This window comes from Budorcas taxicolor, chromosome 1 (assembly GCF_023091745.1).
Source record: "Budorcas taxicolor isolate Tak-1 chromosome 1, Takin1.1, whole genome shotgun sequence".
NCBI lineage: Eukaryota > Metazoa > Chordata > Mammalia > Artiodactyla > Bovidae > Budorcas > Budorcas taxicolor.
In genome coordinates, this window is record NC_068910.1 from 54511622 (window position 1) to 54533232 (window position 21611).

Sequence of the window (21611 nt, forward strand, 5' to 3'; positions counted from 1 at the left end):
CCAGATAATGAGCTGGTGTGCCGGATGGGGCACGGAGCTTCCACGCTCTCTCCGAACCCATCGCTCCATCTCCACAAGGTTCTAGAAGTTCTCCAAACTCCCACTATTTTGGTTTTTATGGAGACTGTTACATAGGAATGACTGGTTCAATTATTGGCCACTGGTGATTCTCCAGTGATTAGATCACTCCAGCTCCTCTCCCTTTCCTGGAGGTCAGGGGGTGGAATTAAAAGACCCACTGGCAACCATCTCCCATCCTCAGGTGAGCCAGGGGCTTCCCAACTTCACTCATTAACACATAAATGACACATTCAAAGCTCTCAACATTTAGGAAACTGCAAGGGGATTTAAGGTTTCCGAGGTGGCACAGTGAAGAATCCGGTTGCCAATGTAGGAGACACAGGAGACAAGGTTCAATCCCTGGGTCGGGAAGATCCCTTGCAGGAGGAAATGGCAACCCACTTCAGTATTCTTGCCTGGAAAATTCCACGGGCAGAGGAGCATGGCAGGCTATAGCCCATGGGGTCACAAAGAATCAGACATGACTGAGTACACACAGAAGAGGATTTAGACCAAATATGACTTATTATCACTTTATCCCAACTACACGTGATTTTCCTGACAGCACGGTCAAAGCCAAACTTTATCAAAGTATTACACAATAAGCACTTCTTGTTCCATCACTGTCATGACCAACACTGTCATGACCAAAACATAAAATGTGGTTATCATCATTGATCGTTCACTACGCTCCCAATATAATGTAGATATTCTAGGAAGATTATGTTCTTAAGGATCTTCCTTTGTCTTTGTATAGTAATAACAATAAATTATAAAAAATTATAAATCTTCTTCAAAATGGCTCTGACCCATTTGGTTAAATGAACAGTCATAAAATTTAACTGAAGTCTGCTTTATAGTGGGATTAAGAAAACTTGTACCTAAATCTCTCACATAAAACAGATAAACTATATTGGATTGTTATTTCTGAAAGAAGTATGCTGGGCATTTCCTAATAGTTAATACATTTTTTTTAGAAAAACAGCCCTACTTCCCTGAAGAATTCACACGAAAAACACTGAAGGTGTTAAAATAGCTTAAATCATTAAGTTGGACCATTATACAAATAGAGCCTAATTCAAAGTTTCTCTCTGGCATGCATTACATGGGATTTGGAGAAAAAAGGATAATAAATACATCTTCCTTATGAATACTGGTTAGCTCAATTTGAAGTCTGAAGAAAGAACGTCCGAGATTAATATTCTTCAACTGTTAATGATAACTATATAGTCTTTTTTGTTTACAAAAGAAACCAACTGTTATCCATTCAAGTAGCATGGGTTCCATACTGCTGCTGCTGCTAAGTCGCTTCAGTCGTGTCTGACTCTGTGTGATCCCATAGATGGCAGTCCACCAGGCTCCCCCGTCCCTGGGATTCTCCAGGCAAGAATACTGGAGTGGGTTGCCATTTCCTTCTCCAATGCATGAAAGTGAAAAGTGAAAGTGAAGTCGCTCAGTCGGGTCCGACTCTTAGCAACCCCATGGACTGCAGCCTACCAGGCTCCTCCATCCATGGGATCTTCCAGGCAAGAGTACTGGAGTGGGGTGCCATTGCCTTCTCCGGGGTTCCATACTAATGCACAGCAGAAAAATACCACTAAATTTGATCAAAATCATTCTGACCAATAAACATAAATGCATTAGAAGCATTCATATGTGTGTTTCACTTAAGAACTGCTAATTAGAAGCTCATAATCTGGAATAACATCTCCAATAGTATCTTTAAATCACTTCCTAATACATGACAAATTCTCACACCCCAATAAATACTAAGTTCCTACATAAAAATCAATGACCTCTTCTTTACCTCTCTATGAAAAAAATTTTTTATCCCCTCAAGAAGCTTTTGAAAGGATTCTACCATCACCCCTCTCACATTTTTCTTGAAGACCAAGATAACTACTAAATCAATAAAGAAAAAAAGATATTGAAACTGGCTGGGACCTGGGACCATTTCCTACCACACTTGTACATGGACAAACATCTCCCTGAGCAACAGAATACAAAGAAACTATAAGGGACTAAAAATAACTCTGTGCATGTGCAGGTTGGGGCAAATTATGCAAAAAGGCCAAAAAACTGCTACTTCTGAGGTGCCAGGACCAAAAGCAAGTTGCACATTATCCCTGCACACAGCATCAACGGGGTAGAAAGACTACCTGACCCGCCCCTCCAATCCTACCATCATCCCTAAGGGACCAGCTCACCTCTCTGCAAGGTGCAAGCAAGGGACCCCGTTACTTATTTCTGTTCCCTCCTGCTGCAGGAGTCCTTTTATCAATATATATTGATTAAAGAGGCCTCTTATCAATTTCTATTGACTGAAGAACCCAGAGTGAAAGTCGATCAGTCGTGTCCGACTCTTTGTGGCCCCATGGACTATACAGTCCATGGAATTCTCCAGGCCAGAATACTGGAGTGGGTAGCCTTTCCCTTCTCCAGGCGATCTTCCCAACCCAGGGATTGAACGTGGGTCTCCCTCGTTGCAGATTCTTTACCAGCTGAGCCACAAGGGAAGCCCGAAGAACCCAGGTGGGTAACAATATGGGAAAAGAATAAAAGTGGTGCCCATGGAAGGCTGGAAGAAAGCAACAAGAAAGCAACACTCAGAGAAAAGAAAGCTATTCAAGAGCCATAATATCTCCACGAAATCACAAGCAACCTGGAGTCAACAATCCTCTACAAAAATATTAATGCATTAAACAGTTCAGTCTTAGGGTTTTCCTAAATTCCTATAGTTCAGATTCCCTTTCAACATTCTCTTTCAAGAACTACAGCAACTTTTTCTTATGTAAATTTTAGTGTATATACTTTAAAAAGAACAACACTTGGCAAAAGCTACAGTTTAAAAAGCCAATAATTTTGCATTTATCTGATTATCATTTGTCTCCTGAAAGTGATGTCTCCTCCCCAACCTCTTGTAGTCTTACTGTCTGAAAAGACTAAATCTCTCCATACCTTTAAAAAACTTGTCTTACAGATACTTCTGATGCAAAAGAGCAGGCAACCTCCCAGGTGGTTGAAAAGTATGGTGAATCAAATTATTGTCAAACCTTATTTCTGACATACTCTCAACACTCTTCAAGCACTGAAAATTAATCTTACAGTGATGAACAACAACAAAAAAGCAAGACACAAAAGCCACAAGTTCATTTTTCTAAAGTTCTAAGATAGGCAAAACTGTATTATTTAGGAATGCACTCAGAATTATACCACCTAGGAGAAAAAGCAGAATGTAATTACTATCACGTGTGTCGTGGGGAGGGGGATGGATTGAGAAAGCACACAACAAGAATTCTGCTACTGCTAAGTCATGTCAGTCGTGTCCGACTCTGTGCGACCCCACAGAAGGCAGCCCACCAGGCTCCTGTCCCTGGGATTCTCCAGGCAAGAATAGTGGAGTGGGTTGCCATTTTCTTCTCCAGTGCATGAAAGTGAAAAGTGAAAGTGAAGTCGCTCAGTCGTGTGTCCAACTCTTCGTGACCCCATGGACTGTAGCCCACCAGGCTCCTCCGTCCATGGGATTTCCCCGGCAAGAGTACTGGAGTGGGTTCCCATTGCCTTCTCCACAAGAATTCTGAGGTGGCAGCAATTTTTTTTCCTTAAAAAATATTTATTTGACTGCACTGGGCCTTAGTTGCAGCACATGGGATCTAGTTTCCTGACCAGGGATCAAACCCGTGCCCCTTGCATTACAAGCTCTGAGTCTTAGGAGTGGACCACCCAGGGGACATCCGCTGATGGCATTTCTTTTGATGATGTAGGTGATGGTCACATTGGTGTTTATTTTATAATCAGTCATTACACTGCACATTAGGTTTATATACTTTTCAGAATGTGTTTCACTGTAAGGGAAAAATTTTTAACAGACTGAAGCTGAATATCTTCTCACTGACAGAATATGATTCTTTTATGTAAATATTTAAGACATTTTCAGAATATCTCAAAAACTAAAAGAATGCCACCTTCCAGTAATTCTGTACTCCATTATTTTTTCTATGAATTACACAGGTAAGACGGTCCGATAACTAGTTTAATAATAAAAACTACTTAAACAGGTTGCATTCTACTTAACAGGAGTTACTGGTGTTTTAAGAATAAGCATGAATTGCTAAAAGAGTAGATCTATAAAGTTCTCATCACAGTAAAAAAGTGGGGAGGGTAACTACATAAGGTGATAGATGTTAGGTAGAGTTCCCCTGGTGATTATTTCAAAATGTATACAAATATTAAATCATATGTTGTATATCTGAAACTAATGTTATATGTCCATTTTACTTCAATTAAAAGAATTAAAAAGGCATGATAGTCACAAGTAAGTTTCCAGGTTTTGGCCAGCATCATATTTAAGGTATGCATATACTGGCATTTTAGAAATTAATTATGAATTACTAATTTTAATTTTTAAAATAGTATGAAAAAGTATATGCTGTAATATTATCTACCATCTACCTAAAAAAACAGAATCCAATAATTTAAATTTAAAAACCAAATTCAGTCCAAGTCATCTGTAGGTTGCAGAGACTGCAAGATATCACTAAAGAAAAGAAAATCCACAGTATGAAGAAAAATCTTTAACTACTTGAGAATAGCTAATAAACCTGCACGGCATGAAAAAGAAATTAAAAGGAAATTCCAAAAGAAACCTTACCAACTTGGTTATCAGCAAATCGCTAGTACTTTACTAACAGAAACATAGAATTTCTTTATGTTTTTCTGTGGTAATATTTCCCTTGAGATAAGAATAAAGAAAAAAAATCAAAAATAGAAGCTTGAAAAGTTGAACTATGGAAACTAGTAACTTATAGAAATTACAGATAACTGATGGGAGTTTTGAAAATCACTAGTTCTAAAGAGTCAAACTTCACATAAAAGCCATTTCCATAGCTAAACTTGAACTACGAACATCTCCCAGACAGATTTAAGTGAAGGTAGACACTTTCATGCATTGGAGAAGGAAATGGCAACCCACTCCAGTGTTCTGGTCTGGAGAATCCCAGGGACGGGGCAGCCTGGTGGGCTGCTATCTACGGGGTTGCAGAGTCGGACATGACTGAAGCGACTTAGCAGCAGCAGCAGCAGCAGACACTAACTTCCCCTCATCTTTTGAAGTAATAATCTCCAAACAACTTCTCAAAAAACTTCTAATGCAAACACAGATGCAAAGAAAATACAAAAGAATTTGGCCAACCCACAACTATACTACCTTAGAAAGAGTACTCCAGTCCTCTGGCAGTCAGGAAACAAGCTGATTCTTTGTCCTGAAAACAAGACAAGCTGACCAACATTAACTCTCTAAAAAGTCCTTTAGACTATAGAATTCCAAGACCAAAGAATCAGACACTACTTAGCCACTGAACAGTAACAACCATAATTTCCTTAACTGGAATGGCTTAATACTTCCAACTTCATTTCTCTCAACTTTTTATAGACAAATCTAAATGAAAACATTGAGTTGAATTCAATCATTTTCCCCTCTCATCCAGCTATTCCCTTAAAAGCCCCTCTCTGAAAATTGCCTAGTCATTCGGGTATAACAACTTTAAGCCACCATCGACTCTTATCTCTTCCCTACATCAAAACAAAAAAGTAATTAGCCATCATCCAACTAGTGAGTGTGTAGTTAGTCAGAACAGGAACTGTGTGTGCCCAGGCATTTTGATAGGCCAGCGTGTTAAGACTTAAATCAGGGCGGCTGATTAAAAAACATAAATTAAATGGAGGACGCTGTCATTTAATCCTGCCTTGGAGGCAAAAGATGTAATAAAAAGGACAGATTTTGGAGAACAGGCAGACCTGTATTATTCAGTTTCTGAGAGTAATATTGCATTGAAATATTTTTTATCTACTGAAATAAAAGATGTTACCTTATCTCTTCAATTCTAAGATCTAAAATCAAGTTATAAGACCATGTAAAAACTAAGCATTTACCACTTTTTAGAACATACATTCAAGTTACCCTGCAGTATTAAGTTCCAAAGAAAGTCACAGATGACATGTATACCAGTCACAATTTCCTAGAAATTTGCTTTTCTAAAATTAGTACAAACTTGAACAACATAAAGATATTTACCAACTTAAATACAGGTTATATTCCAAAATGTTTGTTTAAATGTCTTTCATTTAAAACTATGAAAGTCCTTTTCCAAAAAAATAAGGCTCCAAACAGTAGTTCAGTTTCCTGGCAAGTCTACAAATGCCAGTTAACCTACATTTACCTAAGATATGAGAGCCTTGAGTAGTTGCTGTTTCTTCCAGCCCTGCTGCTGCTGCCACTGCTAAGTTACATCAGTTGTGTCCGACTCTGTGTGACCCCACAGATAAGCCCACCAGGCTCCTCTGTCCCTGGGATTCTCCAGGCAAGAATACTGGAGTGGGTTGCCATTTCCTTCTCCACTTCCAGCCTGACTCTCCCCTAACAGATTTTTCTTTTAATCTGATAGTATTGCCTGGTAGCTCAGCTGATGAAAAATCCACCCTCTATACAGGAGACCCTGGTTCAATCGCTGGGTCTCCCTGGGTCAGGAAGATCCCCTGGAGAAGGGATAGGCTACCTACTCCAGTATCCTTAGGCTTCCCTGGTGCCTCAGACTGTAAAGAATCCATCTGCAATGCTGGAGGACCTGGGTTTGATCCCTAGGTCGCGAAGATCCCCTGGAGGAAGGCATGGCAGTCCACGCCAGTATCCCTGACTGAAGAATCCCCATAGACAGAGGAGCCTGGTAGGGTCCATCGGGTCGCAAAGAGTTGGACACAACTGAGCGACTAAGCACACACTTTCTATCAATTTCTAAATTCCTGGAAATTATCTTTTTATGTAAGAAAATAAAGTAAGGTCATAGAAACCCTCTCAGAAAAAGAGCAAGAGGTTTAAAAACAAAAAAGCCACCAGAATCAAGATTAAGCAAATAAAGGAGTAAAAATGGAATAGCAGGTTAACTATTTATATATTATTTTTCCCTTTCAGAATTATTAATTTTGCCCATGTGTTACAACTGTGGGTCCTACATTGTTTGAAAATGTTTTCCTTTCTTCCCATTTATTGCAGGGACTGAGAGAAGCCACTTTTGGAATCATACATAATACTCAATTACACATTCCATGTGGATAAAACATGGCAAAAAAAGCACGAATAAGACTCATCAGAAGACTCCTTAGTGGTCCAGTGGTTAAGAAGCCACCAATCAATGCAGGGGACAGGGGTTCAATCTCTGGTCAGGAAGATTCCATGGGCCAAGGAGCAACTAAGCCCATGTACAACTACAGAGCCCTTGCGCCCTAGAGGCTGCGGTCTGCAAGTCACCACAATGAGAAGCCCAACTAGACAAAGTCTGTGCACAGCAATGGAGCACAGCCAAAACGCTAAAAAAGAAAGAAAGAAAGAAAGAAACTCATAATAAGCACAGGCTCACCAATAAAAGGCTTCTAATAATTCAAACGAGTTTAGTGGTTCCACAAAAACTAAATCTAATAAAACCTTCAGAATTTCTCCTGAGACACAGGATTCAACTTTGGAGAAGGGAATGGCAACCCGCTCCAGTACTCTTGCCTGGAAAATGGACGGAGAAGACTGGTAGGCTACAGTCCATGGGGTCACAAAGGGTCGGACACAACTGAGTGACTTCACTTTCTTTTCACTTTTAAGTCGTTTAACAGACTTGGGCTAAAAGCACTGACTTAAAATGTACTCAGGTGAGTTACTAACCAAAACCCAGAATGACTGAATCTGATTCTAACCTGCAGTTCAATTTGAAGATGATATATAAACTGTATTTATGCTCATTATATTCAAGTATTATAGAAAATAAATGCTACCTAGAGATAAGAGCTCCTCTTTATCACAGAGTTGAGGAACAAAGATAACATTCTTCACATTACAGTGTACTATTAGTATCCTACAAGCAGGATTTAAAAGCAGTAATGGACAGATAGAAAGACATGATAAAGCAAATTAAGTAAATACTAACTGGTGAAGGAAATGGCAACCCACTCCAGTATTCTTGCCTAGAAAATCCCACAGAGAGGAGCCTGGCGGGCTACAGTCCATGGGGTCACAAGAGAGTCGGACACGACTTAGCAACTAACACAACAAAGTGCAGTATGAGTGCTCACTGTAAAAATCTTTCAACTTTTCTGTATGCTTGAAAATTTTCATAATATGACAATCAAGCAATATACCGAGCTGCTGAACTGTACAGTGCTTTATAATACAGGTTAACTGCAGTACTGTCTTTCCCTAACAGCATTAAGTTTTCAAAGTAAACAAAATGATGGGAAAAAATGTTTCAGTCACTTGAGAATATCCATCATTTCATTATTTCTGAGAGCATGTATGCACTGATTCATAGTAAGATACTACGATGAAGACAACTTTTAACACTTTCTCATACCACACAAAGCACCCAAAACTTACTGAAAGCATAAAAATCAGAGAAGACAAAGCATGGACAGGCTAGTAAGTCTGCCCATATTCATAATAACTGGGTCAGAACCTAGATGCAATTCCTTAATCAAAGTTCCTCAGACCAACACTGTGCAAACTGCTTATGGCAGTAAGGGGTGTGCAGTCTTATTCAAGTTGGCCCTCAATACACGAATAAAGAGAAAAAAAGTTCCAGAGTGGTTGTTGACAGAGCCTAACTTCCCCAGCACCTATGAGACGCCTCAGGAAACCTGTGATTATGACCTACAGGAGCCACCACACTCAGCCAGTGGGAGCAGGTCCAATCCCCTCATTCAACCCAGGAGCTCCACACACTTCTGCGCCTCCTCCCTAAGTGTTCTTAGAAGTGGAAAGATCTCCAGGGCTCAAGGCTTGAGAAATTTTAAATTACAATGAAATCAGTGACAGTATACCTGTTCTGAAGGGCCTCTGGATTGCTGTTGCTAATGATTCTGTAAAGAGACTTAAGATTTTGTGACATTCCGGCTCTAAAATTGGTTTTGTTACCCATTTTGTCATGTTCAGAACTGAGGTCAACAGCCTCTTTTGTCATTTGTCAAGTGAAGAAAAACATGGAGACTTCAAAGTACAGGAAGTAGTCCCCAACTTACAAACAGCTTACGCTATGTTCCAAAGGTTTATCACTCCTCTGAAAACATGTTTGTACTAATTAACCTATTTATACCAAAGTTTCTATGAAAAATTGCCTCCCAAGTTTCAACTCCATAAACTGCAGCTTTCTGCCCTGCTACCCTTTTATAGTTAACTGCAGTTAACTCAAGGCTGAGAGAATTCTCCTTCCAGGGCTCCAGGGAGAACCCTTCTCCAACCTTGCAGGCAGGGGAGAAGAGCAACTCCTCTTTTATAGGGAGCTTTTCCACTGCATTGTGGGAAAAGCTACCACAATTTAACAAGATAATAGTTATGGGAAAAGCACTTGGTTAATATAAAAGTATTAACAGCTACAACAAAAATAAGTAGAAACTACATTCTGCGCCAGATAAAAAGATAAAATTAGGTGCTGTTAAACAAGTTGGTCAACCAAATGTTTGCCAAGTACAAACAACAAATTCTCAAACTGTGTCCTCATGTATGATCAACTCAACTGATAAGGGGGAAAATTACTAAAGTGAAGTGGGGAACAGATCATTACCCAAAATGCAGTGAAGTTCTAAAAAAGTGCAGTGTACTTTAAAATTCAATAAATACTAATGAACATCACATACCACACCTTCTAACAACTGGTAAGCTTTATAAAATAACTTAAATGACAAACTTTTTAAAAAACAAGTATAACTTTGTGACAATCAGTCACCTTTGGCAGCTAACTAGAGTCTTACACAATATAAGTACTACTATTAAAATTTATAGAAATAACTTACAACCAAACAGAGGAAGTAAACTTTTCACTAAAAAGACCTCAGAAGTGAAGCCAGTATACAGAAACATGAAAAAAAAAAAAAAAAAGGATCAGGGAAGGTCAGAGAAAAACTGGTTTGTGGGTTCAGAACCTGAGAGGAACATTCAAATATTATTAAAGGTTCATGTCACTACTACATGTTAAAACAGTAATCTGAGAGACTCCCAAGACAGTATAATATCTGAGTGTTTGTAGAATCAAAGTGCTGGTAATATTAGCAGCTTTGAAGAAAAACTACTTTTAAAATTTAAATTTTTCAGTAAGAATGGGTTTTAAAAATAAGATACCCGAATTCTTTGAAAGACATGACAAGAAAAACATAAATGAGCAAAAAAGGAAATTTTTTTTTTTTGACTGAAAATTCTAAGTCATCTGAATTCTATTTAAGATTTACACTGGCAAATCTCCATTCACAATAAAAGATAGGGAAAATTCCTTTATTATAAAAAGCTATTTACTACTAGTCAGAATTATCTAACATTATGAATATAAATGTTTAACCAAGAATATAACAAAACATAAATATTAAAACTATCAGTAAGCTGAACAGCTACATCAAATAGATCTTTAAGACTTCTGAGGTTTATATACCTTTAGAGTATATGAATCAAAGTCAAACGTTATATATTCCACTCAAGGATGCTTCTAAAATGTGTCTTATACATAGAAAAAGGGGCACAAAACACATTTTCGTGTGAGAAAAAAGGATTTTGTTCTCCAAAAACCCTTGGAGTATATTTTCAAAACTAGAGAAGAAATCAACTTTTAATTTTTTGCCATACTAAAAAAAAAACTTATCTGTGAAGCAATCCAGTAAGACTTTTCATGACTATAATATTCAATTTTAGTAGAAACTCTTTGGCTGGCTTGATGCACAGGTCTAACCTTCCTTCAAAATAAGGAAAAATACCAATGCAGCTGTTAATTTCTCTGCAATCTTTAAGCCTCAATGTTACTATTAAAAATTGTGCTTTTAAAAATTATACTCTCCAGAAACAGAATTCACGAATTTTGTTACCCGAAACGTTTGGTCAACCATGCACTTCTGCTCTTGTAATCTGAAAAAACAGAACTTTCTCTTTTCACACTGTTCAGCAACATATTAGCAGTTTTCATTTTCTGGTTCCAATTTCATTTTTATCTCACTTGCTTATGTGTTTAAAAGCTAGGACTAAGAATACTCTGGTTCATAAGGCTTCACAGGAATTTATTTTCTTCTGTGATTCCAAGTAACACAAAAGTTATTTTTAAAAAGAAAAAAAAAACACACCTCTAAAATGCTTTTGAAAACGTTTCATGGAAGCATGTCACAGCTGTTAATTGTCTATGTAAATTGAATTCTCCAAGAGTGGACCCTTCTGGTGTTCAACAGACGATGCACTACCAATTTTTCTATCTGTGACAGAACTTCAATTGGTGTTTCTACATCACTCCCCCAAATATTTATTAGTCATATATTTAGTAACTCTCAAGAAGATTTTCTCTCTCTTTAATCCCAGCGATAAATACCAGTTTAGTCGGGTCTGATTATAAGGAAGTAAGATTAACTCAACGGTGATGGGTCAAGATGAATTAAGTTAGTTAAAAGGCATAGATTCAGACTAAAATAAAACCCACAAGAAACTTAACCTAGGCTGGGCAAGTTGCAAAAAATATTAAAGCACTCTTCCTATCACAGACCAATGAATTAAATTAATTAGCCAGTGCTCTTAATGGGGTTATTTCCTAAAACCTGAGGTCAGTCCCTGATGCCATGTGCAAATTCAGTATTAAAATCCAAGGCTCCCCTCCACTATGCTACTGTTTGTTCTCTAATCCACAAACCTTCCTACAGAGACCAATAAAGGAACTAATGTAACGCTTTCGGATATTGTGCATAACATAGAGGGTGACAGTTTGGCTAAGTCATGAGCCAAGGTAATTGTGGACCGGTGAGGTGCGGAATGCACGTAAGGGCCGTGAAAAAAAAGCCACTCTTGACAATATCTCACGTTAAATAAATTAGCGTCCCTAGCTTTCAGATCACTTTCAGGGATATTATTTCCTTTGCTCCAACACCTCGCTCGCTCGCTTTTTCCCTTCCCGTCTGAGAGCCCAGAGAGACAACGTAAAAGCGTGCAACTGCGAGTCTGAGCAGACGAGGCTCCGGCACATCGGGACTCACCTCCAACTGCAACGGGGCACCCCCCACCCCCCGGGCGATCCCACCCCAGCCAGCCGAGAAGGCGCCCGAGAAGCTGAGAGCCCCGGGCAGTGGGGAGGCGGGGAGTCCGCCGTCCGGCAGCCCGCGAGGCGGGTAGGGCTCCGGGGGCCGAGCCGGCCGCGAAGAGCCACGTTCGCCCTCCCGGGAGTCGGCAGGCTCGCCCGGCCCGGGGTCAAGGTCCCGGTCGGGCCCCGACGCCCCGCCTCGAGCCGCGCGGAGAAACTTCGCCGCGGACGGGGGCGCGCCCGAGCTCCCCGGACCCACGGCCGGTCCGGGCAGAGCGGGCGGTGGGGGTGGGGGGGGGGGTAACGGCGGCGGGGGAGGGGCGGCGGGCACTCACCACGGGTCGAACTCGTGGATGATGCTTTCGAAGCGGATGACCGCGAAGAGGCGCGAGCTGAAGCCGGCGAGCCAGGCCAGGAAGAGGATGGTGAAGGAAAGCAGAGACTGCCAGCCGGCCGGCTGCGACAGCCCCCCGGACAGCCCCGCGGGGGCCGGCTTAGGCGCCGCGCCGCCCGCCGCCTTGTGCGCACACTGGGCTCCGGGCCCGTGCCGGCTGTTCCCCAGGGCCATGAGGCCGCTCCACGGGGACGAGTTGAGGGACGACTTGTGCTTGCTCTCCGGGGCCGAGGGCTCCGCCATGTTGTGCCCCGGCGGCGGGTCTCGCTCCGCGCCGCCGCCGCCGCCTGGTGCGAGGGGTGCTGGGCGGGGACCCAGAGGAGGAGGAGGAGGAGGAGGAGGAAGAATGAGGAGAGGGAGGAGGGAAGAGCGCGGCGCGCGCCCGCCCTCAGCGCCGCGAGGCCAGAAAACTGGGGGTGGAGGCGGCGGCGGGGAGTCTCCGCCTCAGCAGTGGTCGCGACCGCCGCTCTCTCAACTCGGATGGCCCTTGCGCCCCTCTAGCCATCCGTCTCCTCTGTGCAGCTGCGGCAACGGCGAAAGCTGACGGGACGAGGGCGCCAGAGAAAGAGCAGGAGCAGTCGGAGGCGGCACCACCTCTCGGAGCGGCAGTGACATTCCCCTCACAACCGCCGCCCGCCGCGCCGTGAGGAACAGGAGGAGGAGCCCCCGGGCGTCCGGGCGGAGCTCAGGCTACCCCTGACTCCGCCCCCGACCCAACAGGAACTGGCCCCTCCGCCTGTCACAATGCGACAGGTCCGTAAGGGGGCGGGCCCAGAGCCCTAGTGCCGGCCAATAGGAGTGCGAGCTGGGGCGGGGCTTGGCCCAACCGTTCTCCTCTCCCCTCCCCATCCCCCTCCCGGCCTCGCGCCCGTTGGCCCGCAGCGGCCGTGGTGCGCGGCTTCGGCTTCATTGTCAGTTGAAAGAGGCGGTTTCACGCGCCTGTGTAAGCGGAGAGGAAGTGTGCTAGGCGTTGCGTGGAGCTGAGCCGGGCCGAGAGGGCGGGAAGTGATAGAGGAGAGCCGGACGGCCTCCCTTAGAACCGGCTTAGGGGACTCGAGGAGCGCCGCGCGGACCGGCGAGGCGCTCACGGGCTCTCCGCGGTCGTCACTTTTAACCCGCTTTGCGCTGAGCGCCCAACACGTGACTGGGCGCGCAGGCGCTCTGCCCTAGTGCCCGGCGCGTAGGTCGGGCGCGCAGAACTCGGCCGCCCCTAGGCGCCCGCACTTGGCGCGTCAAGTGAACCGCCCGCGGCAGCGCTCAGATTCCGTTCTGCGAGCTGCGACCGCCGCCTGCCTTAGAGGTCGCGCGCGAGGACGCGTTTGCGGGCGCTGGAAATTCGTTGGAACCGGCGGAGAAGCCCCTAGCGCGGAAAGGACCACGTGGGGCAAGTGAAGTGCGACTTTCTCCGGCTTTTTTCACTTCTTGTATTTTCCTGAATGCAGAGATAACGTTGATTCTCTGGAAATGTGGGCAAACGTAGGAAATCGTTGTTAACGGTTGCGTATATTCCATCAGTCGAGTGAAACTTTCTGTGGACTTTCAGCTATTACCCAGTCCTGTTTTTAGCAGGTGATAGCGAATTACGGATTCCTGTATACGAATTTTTGCACGTCTAGGTTGTATTTTTACATCTTTCTCCCCATTTACCCACGCCCCTGCCCCCCAAAAGAAAGTGCTACCAGGTAGACTAAACTCAAAGCAAAATGAGTTTAAATATAAGTGAGGTAATCAAGTTTTATTGAAACTATATGTCAATAAAAATTTGCGTAAAGACTAGAAGTGCTCTGATATGAGCTAAATGAACAAGTATCGTTAGAGGCTGCTCTTTATTTTTTTTTTAGACGCTGCTCTTTAAAACAACTGGATCCAGCTACGTAATCTTAGCCCACTAAGTGATGAACTTTTCTCTCCTTTCCTTACAATAATAAATAAATAAATAGTCTCATTAAAGAACGAAAAGGTTTCCAGAAATAAACTTTCCCACCAACGACTTAACGGCCATTTATTAAACATCCAAATTTTAATGAAAATTATGATAGACTATTAACTGAGTCCTGTTGTACCAGACTTCTAGGTGACATGCTCTTTGTCAGAGCTCTAACCTATGCAAACATGCCAGCATTTAGAGAACTTGAGCCTACAATGAACCCAGGTTCTATCAGCCTAAATTAAATTGTTTTTATTTTAATTTATTTGGATAATCTCTATTTATTGCCTTTTGTGTAGATGCTGCCTATTCAGTTGTGCATTTTCTTCTTTTGCTTTCTTTTTGTTGTTTAATGGCCAGAGCCCTGGTCTGAAAAGTAACAAGTCTTGGTTCTGGTCCCACTTTGTTGCTTACTAGCCATGTAACACTGGACAAGTCATATGCAAGTGGTTGCCCTTTCTACTCTTCAAGTCAATTGTTAATATCAAATTAGACCACTTCCCTGGAAATATTTTGAAAATTTATTAAGGTACATACACAAATACAGAGTATCCGTGAGGGTAAAAGCAGTAGGGAAAACTGTTATTCTTGATCTTCACTCACTCACTCACAGACTCCCTTATTCATTCAACGAGTCTGCGACACTCTTTGTCAAAGCCCAAATCTGAAAGAGATGGGAATACCAGACCACCTGACCTGCCTCTTGAGAAATCTGTATGCAGGTCAGGAAGCAACAGTTAGAACTGGACATGGAACAACAGACTGGCTCCAAATAGGAAAAGGAGTACATCAAGGCTGTATATTGTCACCCTGCTTATTTAACTTCTATGCAGAGTACATCATGAGAAACGCTGGACTGGAAGAAACACAAGCTGGAATCAAGATTGCTGGGAGAAATATCAATCACCTCAGATATGCAGATCACACCACCCTTATGGCAGAAAGTGAAAAGGAACTAAAAAGCCTCTTGATGAAAGTGAAAGTGGAGAGTGAAAAAGTTGGCTTAAAGCTCAACATTCAGAAAACGAAGATCATGGCATCCGGTCCCATCACTTCATGGGAAATAGATGGGGAAACTGTGGAAACAGTGTCAGACTTTATTTCTTGGGGCTCCAAAATCACTGCAGATGGTGACTGCAGCCATGAAATGAAAAGACGCTTACTCCTTGGAAGAAAAGTTATGACCCTACCTAGATAGCATATTCAAAAGCAGAGACATTACTTTGCTGACTAAGGTTCGTCTAGTCAAGGCTATGGTTTTTCCTATGGTCATGTATGGATGAGACAGTTGGACTGTGAAGAAGGCTGAATGCCGAAGAATTGATGCTTTTGAACTGTGATGTTGGAGAAGACTCTTGAGAGTCCCTTGGACTGCAAGGAGATCCAACCAGTCCATTCTGAAGGAGATCAGCCCTGGGATTTCTTTGGAAGGAATGATGGTAAAGCTGAAACTCCAGTACTTTGGCCACCTCATGTGAAGAGTTGACTCATTGGAAAAGACTCTGATGCTGGGAGGGATTGGGGGCAGGAAGAGAAGGGGACGACCCAGGATGAGATGGCTGGATGGTATCACGGACTCGATGGACGTGAGTCTGAGTGAACTCCGGGAGTTGGTGATGGACAGGGAGGCCTGGCGTGCTGCGATTCATGGGGTTGCAGAGAGTCGGGCACGACTGAGCGACTGAACTGAAACCTTCTATGCTAACTTGTTGTTCAGTCTCTTAAGTTGTGTCCAACGCTTTGCAACCCCGTGAACTGAAGCACACCAGGCTTCCCTGTCCTTCACTATCTCTCTGAGTTTTCTCAAACTCATATCCATTGAGTCAGTGATGCCATCCTACCATCTCATCCTCTGTTGCTCCCTTCTCCTCTTGCCCTCAATATGTTCCAGCATTAGAGTCTTTTCCAATAGCTTAGCTCTTCGCGTCAGGTGGCAAAGTATTGGAGCTTCAGCGCCAGTCCTTCCAATGAATATTCAGGGTTGATTTCCTTCAGGTTGGTTGACTGGTTGATATCCTTGCTGTCTGAGGGATTCTCAAGAGTCTTCTCCAGCACCACTGTTTAAAAGCATCAATTCTTTGGTGTTCAGCCTTCTTTATGATCCAATTTTAACATCTGTACTTGACTACTGAAAAAACCATAGCTTTGATTATATGGACCTTTTGTCAACAAAGTGATGTCTCTGCTTTTTAATACACTGTCTAGGTTTGTAATAGCTATTCTTCCAAGGAGCAAGCATCTTTTAATTTCTTCGCTGCACTCACCATCCACATCGTCTTTGAAGCCCAGGAAACCAATTTTATATAAATCTTAATTTACTTGAAAAATTAATCAAGTGTTTACTTACTGAGCATTGATTATACTGAAAGCTTCATGCCCTTCCTGGGGCTTATATCAGAACACCTTTATGCCAAGCTTTATGTGGACCATGGGACGTAAGAGGGAACATGAGGGATGTGGTTCCAGCCCTAGGGATGTGGACATTGACTAAACCATCACATTACTAAGTACCAAAAATGGAGTGTGACAAATACAGTGGAAGGGAGATACAGGGGGGATTTGATCCACACAAGATGAAAACCTTACCCTGAGGAGGCAGCACTAGAGCTGAGGTCTGGAGGTAAGAGTGGATGGACCAGGGGAAGAAGGATGGAAAGAATTATCCAGAGAAGCACAGGCAGAGAAGCCCTCAGTGAGGCTAGGGAGACAAGTACAAGGAACCCAGAAAAGGACCAGTATGGCCACAACACAGATAGTAGACAGGAGCTGAAGAAAAGGCCAGATGGTGTGGATTATGGTAAGAGGTGTTTTTTTCTTTTGTTGTAGCCAAAGAGTAATAGGAAGCCATGAAGAGCTTTAAGTAGGATGTAGTATGTGTGAAATGGGGTGAGAAAGATGATCAGGTGTGTGTTTTGAAACGATTACTGGTATGCAATGTGGAAAGAACTTTGGAAGGGAGAACCAGTGAGAAATCTCATCAAGCTACATGTGCCAACATCTGATATTTCAGAGGTTACTTCTGAAAGGAATGCATTACTGAAGAACCACGAAGGAACCCATAGAAATAAATTGCAATAAGGTTAATTCTCAGTTTCCAGCTCACCAACATAGAAAAATAGTTTCCAGTTTGTGCATGAAGCTTGGGTGTATTGTTTTGTCTCTCTGCACTTCTTGATCTTACTAGGTGCTTATAATGTCTTCACTGAGTTCAAATCTCTGAGGAGTTAGACAGTCAAATGTAAGCCATGCAGTGTGATTAGTGGAGTGGTGATACATCTGGAGCAGAGAGTGCCCAGTTCCACCGCAGGGCTTCTGAGGAGAGCAAATGTTTGAGATGAAACTTGAGTAAAAATTCACTAGACACACCAGGAAGAGGGATGGGGGAGGGCAGGATTTCAAACAGGAGCAAGGAAGTCCTTGGAAGGAATACTCGAAGCTCAGTGTTAATGAAGGTGTGTTGGAAGATGAGGCTGCAAAGGAAGTAAGAACCATATTATCAAGGGTTTGTCTGCCTTGTTGAGGAGTTGAGGTGTTAACTTTCAAGCAGCTGGGAGTCATCAAAGCATTGAGGACAACAGTAAAACCATCAGACTTGGTTGATGAAAAAAAAAAAAAAAGGTTTGATGTGAACAGTATACTGGAAAGGGTGAGAGTTGAGGGTGGGATCCAAAGAGCTAGATTAGAGAGGTGTCAAGAGAGCAGAATCCAGAAACTGATGGTGGAAGTCAGAGTTAAGATGAGTCTAAGGTGGAGGCAGTGTCACAGAAACGGGGAGCACAAGAGACAAGGCACAGATTTGGAGGGAAGATGATCAGATCAGCTTTGGACATGTTATCAGACTCTTGAGGACATCCTAAATGTAGACAAAGAGATCCATCCAGGCACATGGATAAAGAGATCTGGGGACTTCCCTGGTGGTGCAGTGGCTAAGACTCCCTGCTTCTAATGCATGGGGCCCAGGTTCAATCCCTGGTCAGGGACTAGGTCCTGCGTGCCACAACTAAAGGTCCTGCGTGCCGCAGCTAAGACCCGGCACAGGACTTCCCTGGTTGTCTGGTGGTTAAGAATTCGCTGCCAAGGCACGGTACATGGGTTCAATCCCTGTTCTGGGAAAATTCCACATGCCGGGGGGCAACTAAGCCCATGCACCACAACTACTGAAGCCTGGACACCCTAGAGCCTGTGCTTTTCAACAAGAGAAGACATATCAATGAGAAGCCAGCACTTAACCACAACTAGAGAGTAGCCCCCACTTACCACAACTGGAGAAAGCCCATGTGCAGCAAAGACCCAGCGCAGCCAAAAAATAATAATATATTTTAAACAAAGACCCAGCACAACCAAATATTTTTTTAAAAAAGAGGAAGAGAGATTTGTTGCTCAAGAAGAAGAGGTTATCTAGGGATAAATGTTGGGCCATTGATAAAATGTTGGTGGAACCAAGTTTAGAAAGAATGAGAAAGGGATTAAGGACAGAACCCTAAGGAACTCCCAAATTAAGATGAAAACTGAGCCTGCAAGGGAGGTGAGACAGGAGCCAAGGAGATGGAAGAATGAGCAGAGAGGGTGATGTCCCAGCAGCTCCACGGAGAAAGAGGAACAGAGGGAGGCCGGCGCTGGCAGAGAGGGTAGAGCCGTGCAGTGTGGCCCCACGGGAAAGTGTGCCATGTTTGAGCTGGTCAGTTACCTTTCACAAGGCTGGTGTGGGGAAGCGGTGAGGAGCAGGAACCAGATGGCAGTGGATGAAGTGGGGAGGGAAGCAAAGCGTACAGGGGCAGGGCCTGTAAACTACCCTTTTCTAGAAGTCTGGCTTAGAAAGCACACGGAGGATCAAGTCAGGCCAAGAAAAGACAAAGTGACTAATCCTCAGCGCCTGGCACTTTCGCTCTAGGCAAGATTTAAGTGATGATTCTGTGTCTCATGAGAGGCCCAGGTCTCAGAGAAGGTTTCCTCCTTTCTAGAGGAACAGAACCAGCACGACCAACACTCCTCTACTGGACACACCACAGTCTGGCATTGAATTGGCATTTATAAATCTTTGTTGACTGAGGAACTCTTGACTCTTACATCATCCCATGTTGATAAGTATCAGTCAGAGGACCTGATGGTGACCTGTAGCCCCAGAGAGGAGAGGGAAGCAGAGAGGGAGAGATGTGGGAGAAAAGTGATGAGTTTGTGAACTCCCAGAAGCAGAGATAACTGGTGGTGTAGAGCACAGGCTCTGGAGACAGCCTGCTGGAGATCAAACCCCGGCTCGACTTCTGAGTCATGCGGCTTTCGGCCCATTTCTTCACCCCGTGTGCCTTGGTCTCCTCCTCCTCAAAGCGTGGATAAGGGTTAGCACCTTCCACTTAGAGTCCTGTGCTGTGCGCTTAGTCGCTCAGTCATGTCCAACTCTGCGACCCTATAGACTGTAGCCCGCCAGGCTCCTCTGTCCATGGGATTCTCCAGGCAAGCATACTGGAGTGGGTTGCCGTTTCCTTCTCCAGGGGAAATTCCTGACCCAGGGATTGAACCCAGGTCTCCTGCATTGCAGTCAGACTCTTAACCAACTGAGCTACGAGGGAAGCCCCCACTTAGGGTCCTACTGAGGAATAAAGGTGGAGAAGGCGATGGCACCCCACTCCAGTACTCATGCCTGTAAAATCCCATGGACGGAGGAGCCTGGTAGGCTGCAGTCCATGGGGTCGCTGAGTCAGACACGACTGAGCGACTTCATTTTCACTTTTCACTTCCATGCTTATTGGAGAAGGAAATGGCAACCCACTCCAGTGGGCTGCCGTCTGAGGGTCACACAGAGTCGGACATGACTGAAGCGACTTAGCAGCAGCAGAGGAATAAAGGAAACAATCCAGGACAACTTGGACCAACACCTGGCACAACGGAAGCATACAACCCACGTTGGTTTTTGGCACTCTTACCGGGACTATTGTGTCTAGAATGATGACAGATAGACTGTGAGACTTACTTCTGTGGATCTCCTAAAAAGAATCCCCAATGACCTGGGTCCATCTGAACACTTCTCCATTTCTTTAAACTAGAAAGTGCCTGCCTCAAATCAACCACCACCTACGAATGCTGTTTCACGGAAATATCTCCTGGATAAACTAGCGGGCACCAAGGTGGCAAGAAAATCTCAGAGACTGGGTGTAGTAGACAACCTCTAGTGATCCTTGATGTCTGGTGTTCATACCCTGTGATCCCCTCCACTAGGTGTGGGCTGGATTGAGTGACTCACTTCTAAGCAACCGAATACAGCAAAAGTAATGGGTTGTCACTTCCAAACTAGGTTATAGGGCTTCTCGGGTGGCCCAGTGATTAAGAATCTGCCTGCCAATGCAGGGGATGTGATCCAGGAAGATCTCACATAGAACTAAACCCGCACGCCACAATTATTAAACCTGTGCTCGAGACCAGGAGCTTTCCTTGGTGGCTCAGACAGTAAAGAATCTGCCGCAATGTGGGAGACCTGGGTTCGATCCCTGGCTTGGAAAGATCCCCTGGAGAAGGGAATGGCTACCTACTCTAGTATTCTTGCCTGGAAAATTCCGTGGACAGAGGAGCCTGGCAAGATACAGTCCATGGGATCACAAAGAGTCAGACACGACTGAGCGACTAACACTGGAGCCCGAGGCTATTGAAGCCTGAGAGCCCTAGAGCCCATGCTCTGCAACAGGAGAAGGCACCGCAATGAGAAGCCTGTGAACCACAACTAGAGCGTAGCCCCCGCCTGCCGTAACTAGAGAAAAGCCCGCACAGTAACAAAGACCCAGCACAGCCAAAAATAAACATTAATTGTAAAAATCAGGTTATAAATAACTAGTCTCGTCTCCTTCGCCTCCTCCTCCCTTCCCCCTCCCCTCTGCTCTCTGCCTCCCCGCCCCCCCAACCTTTCCTCCTCTTCTTTTTCCATCTCCTCCTTCTTCTCTCCCCTCCCAGGAAACTGAACAATGATATTATGAGGAGTCCCGTAAAGGGCCCCTGTGTAGCGTGGAACTATTTTCTCTGACCTGCAGCCTGTGAGGACCTGAGGCTGCCAACAGCCACAAGAGTTTGCTTAGCAGCAGATACCTTCACAGCCCAGGCCTGAGATGACTGCAGCCTATGGAGGCATCCTGAGCCAGATTCCTGATTCACAGAAACTGTGAGATAATACATG

General features: G+C 43.9%; 1 protein-coding gene across 1 annotated transcript in view; it reads right to left on the reverse strand.

The window, feature by feature from the left end:
• Positions 1–13152, reverse strand: part of STT3B (STT3 oligosaccharyltransferase complex catalytic subunit B) — a 100482-nt gene extending 87330 nt beyond the window's left edge. Inside the window, exon 1 of the mRNA XM_052650035.1 lies at positions 12467–13152. Within this exon, the coding sequence (XP_052505995.1) occupies positions 12467–12768 (302 nt within the window). The 5' untranslated portion in view covers positions 12769–13152. The remainder of the gene's footprint in view (positions 1–12466) is intronic.
• Positions 13153–21611: the final 8459 nt, after the last annotated feature.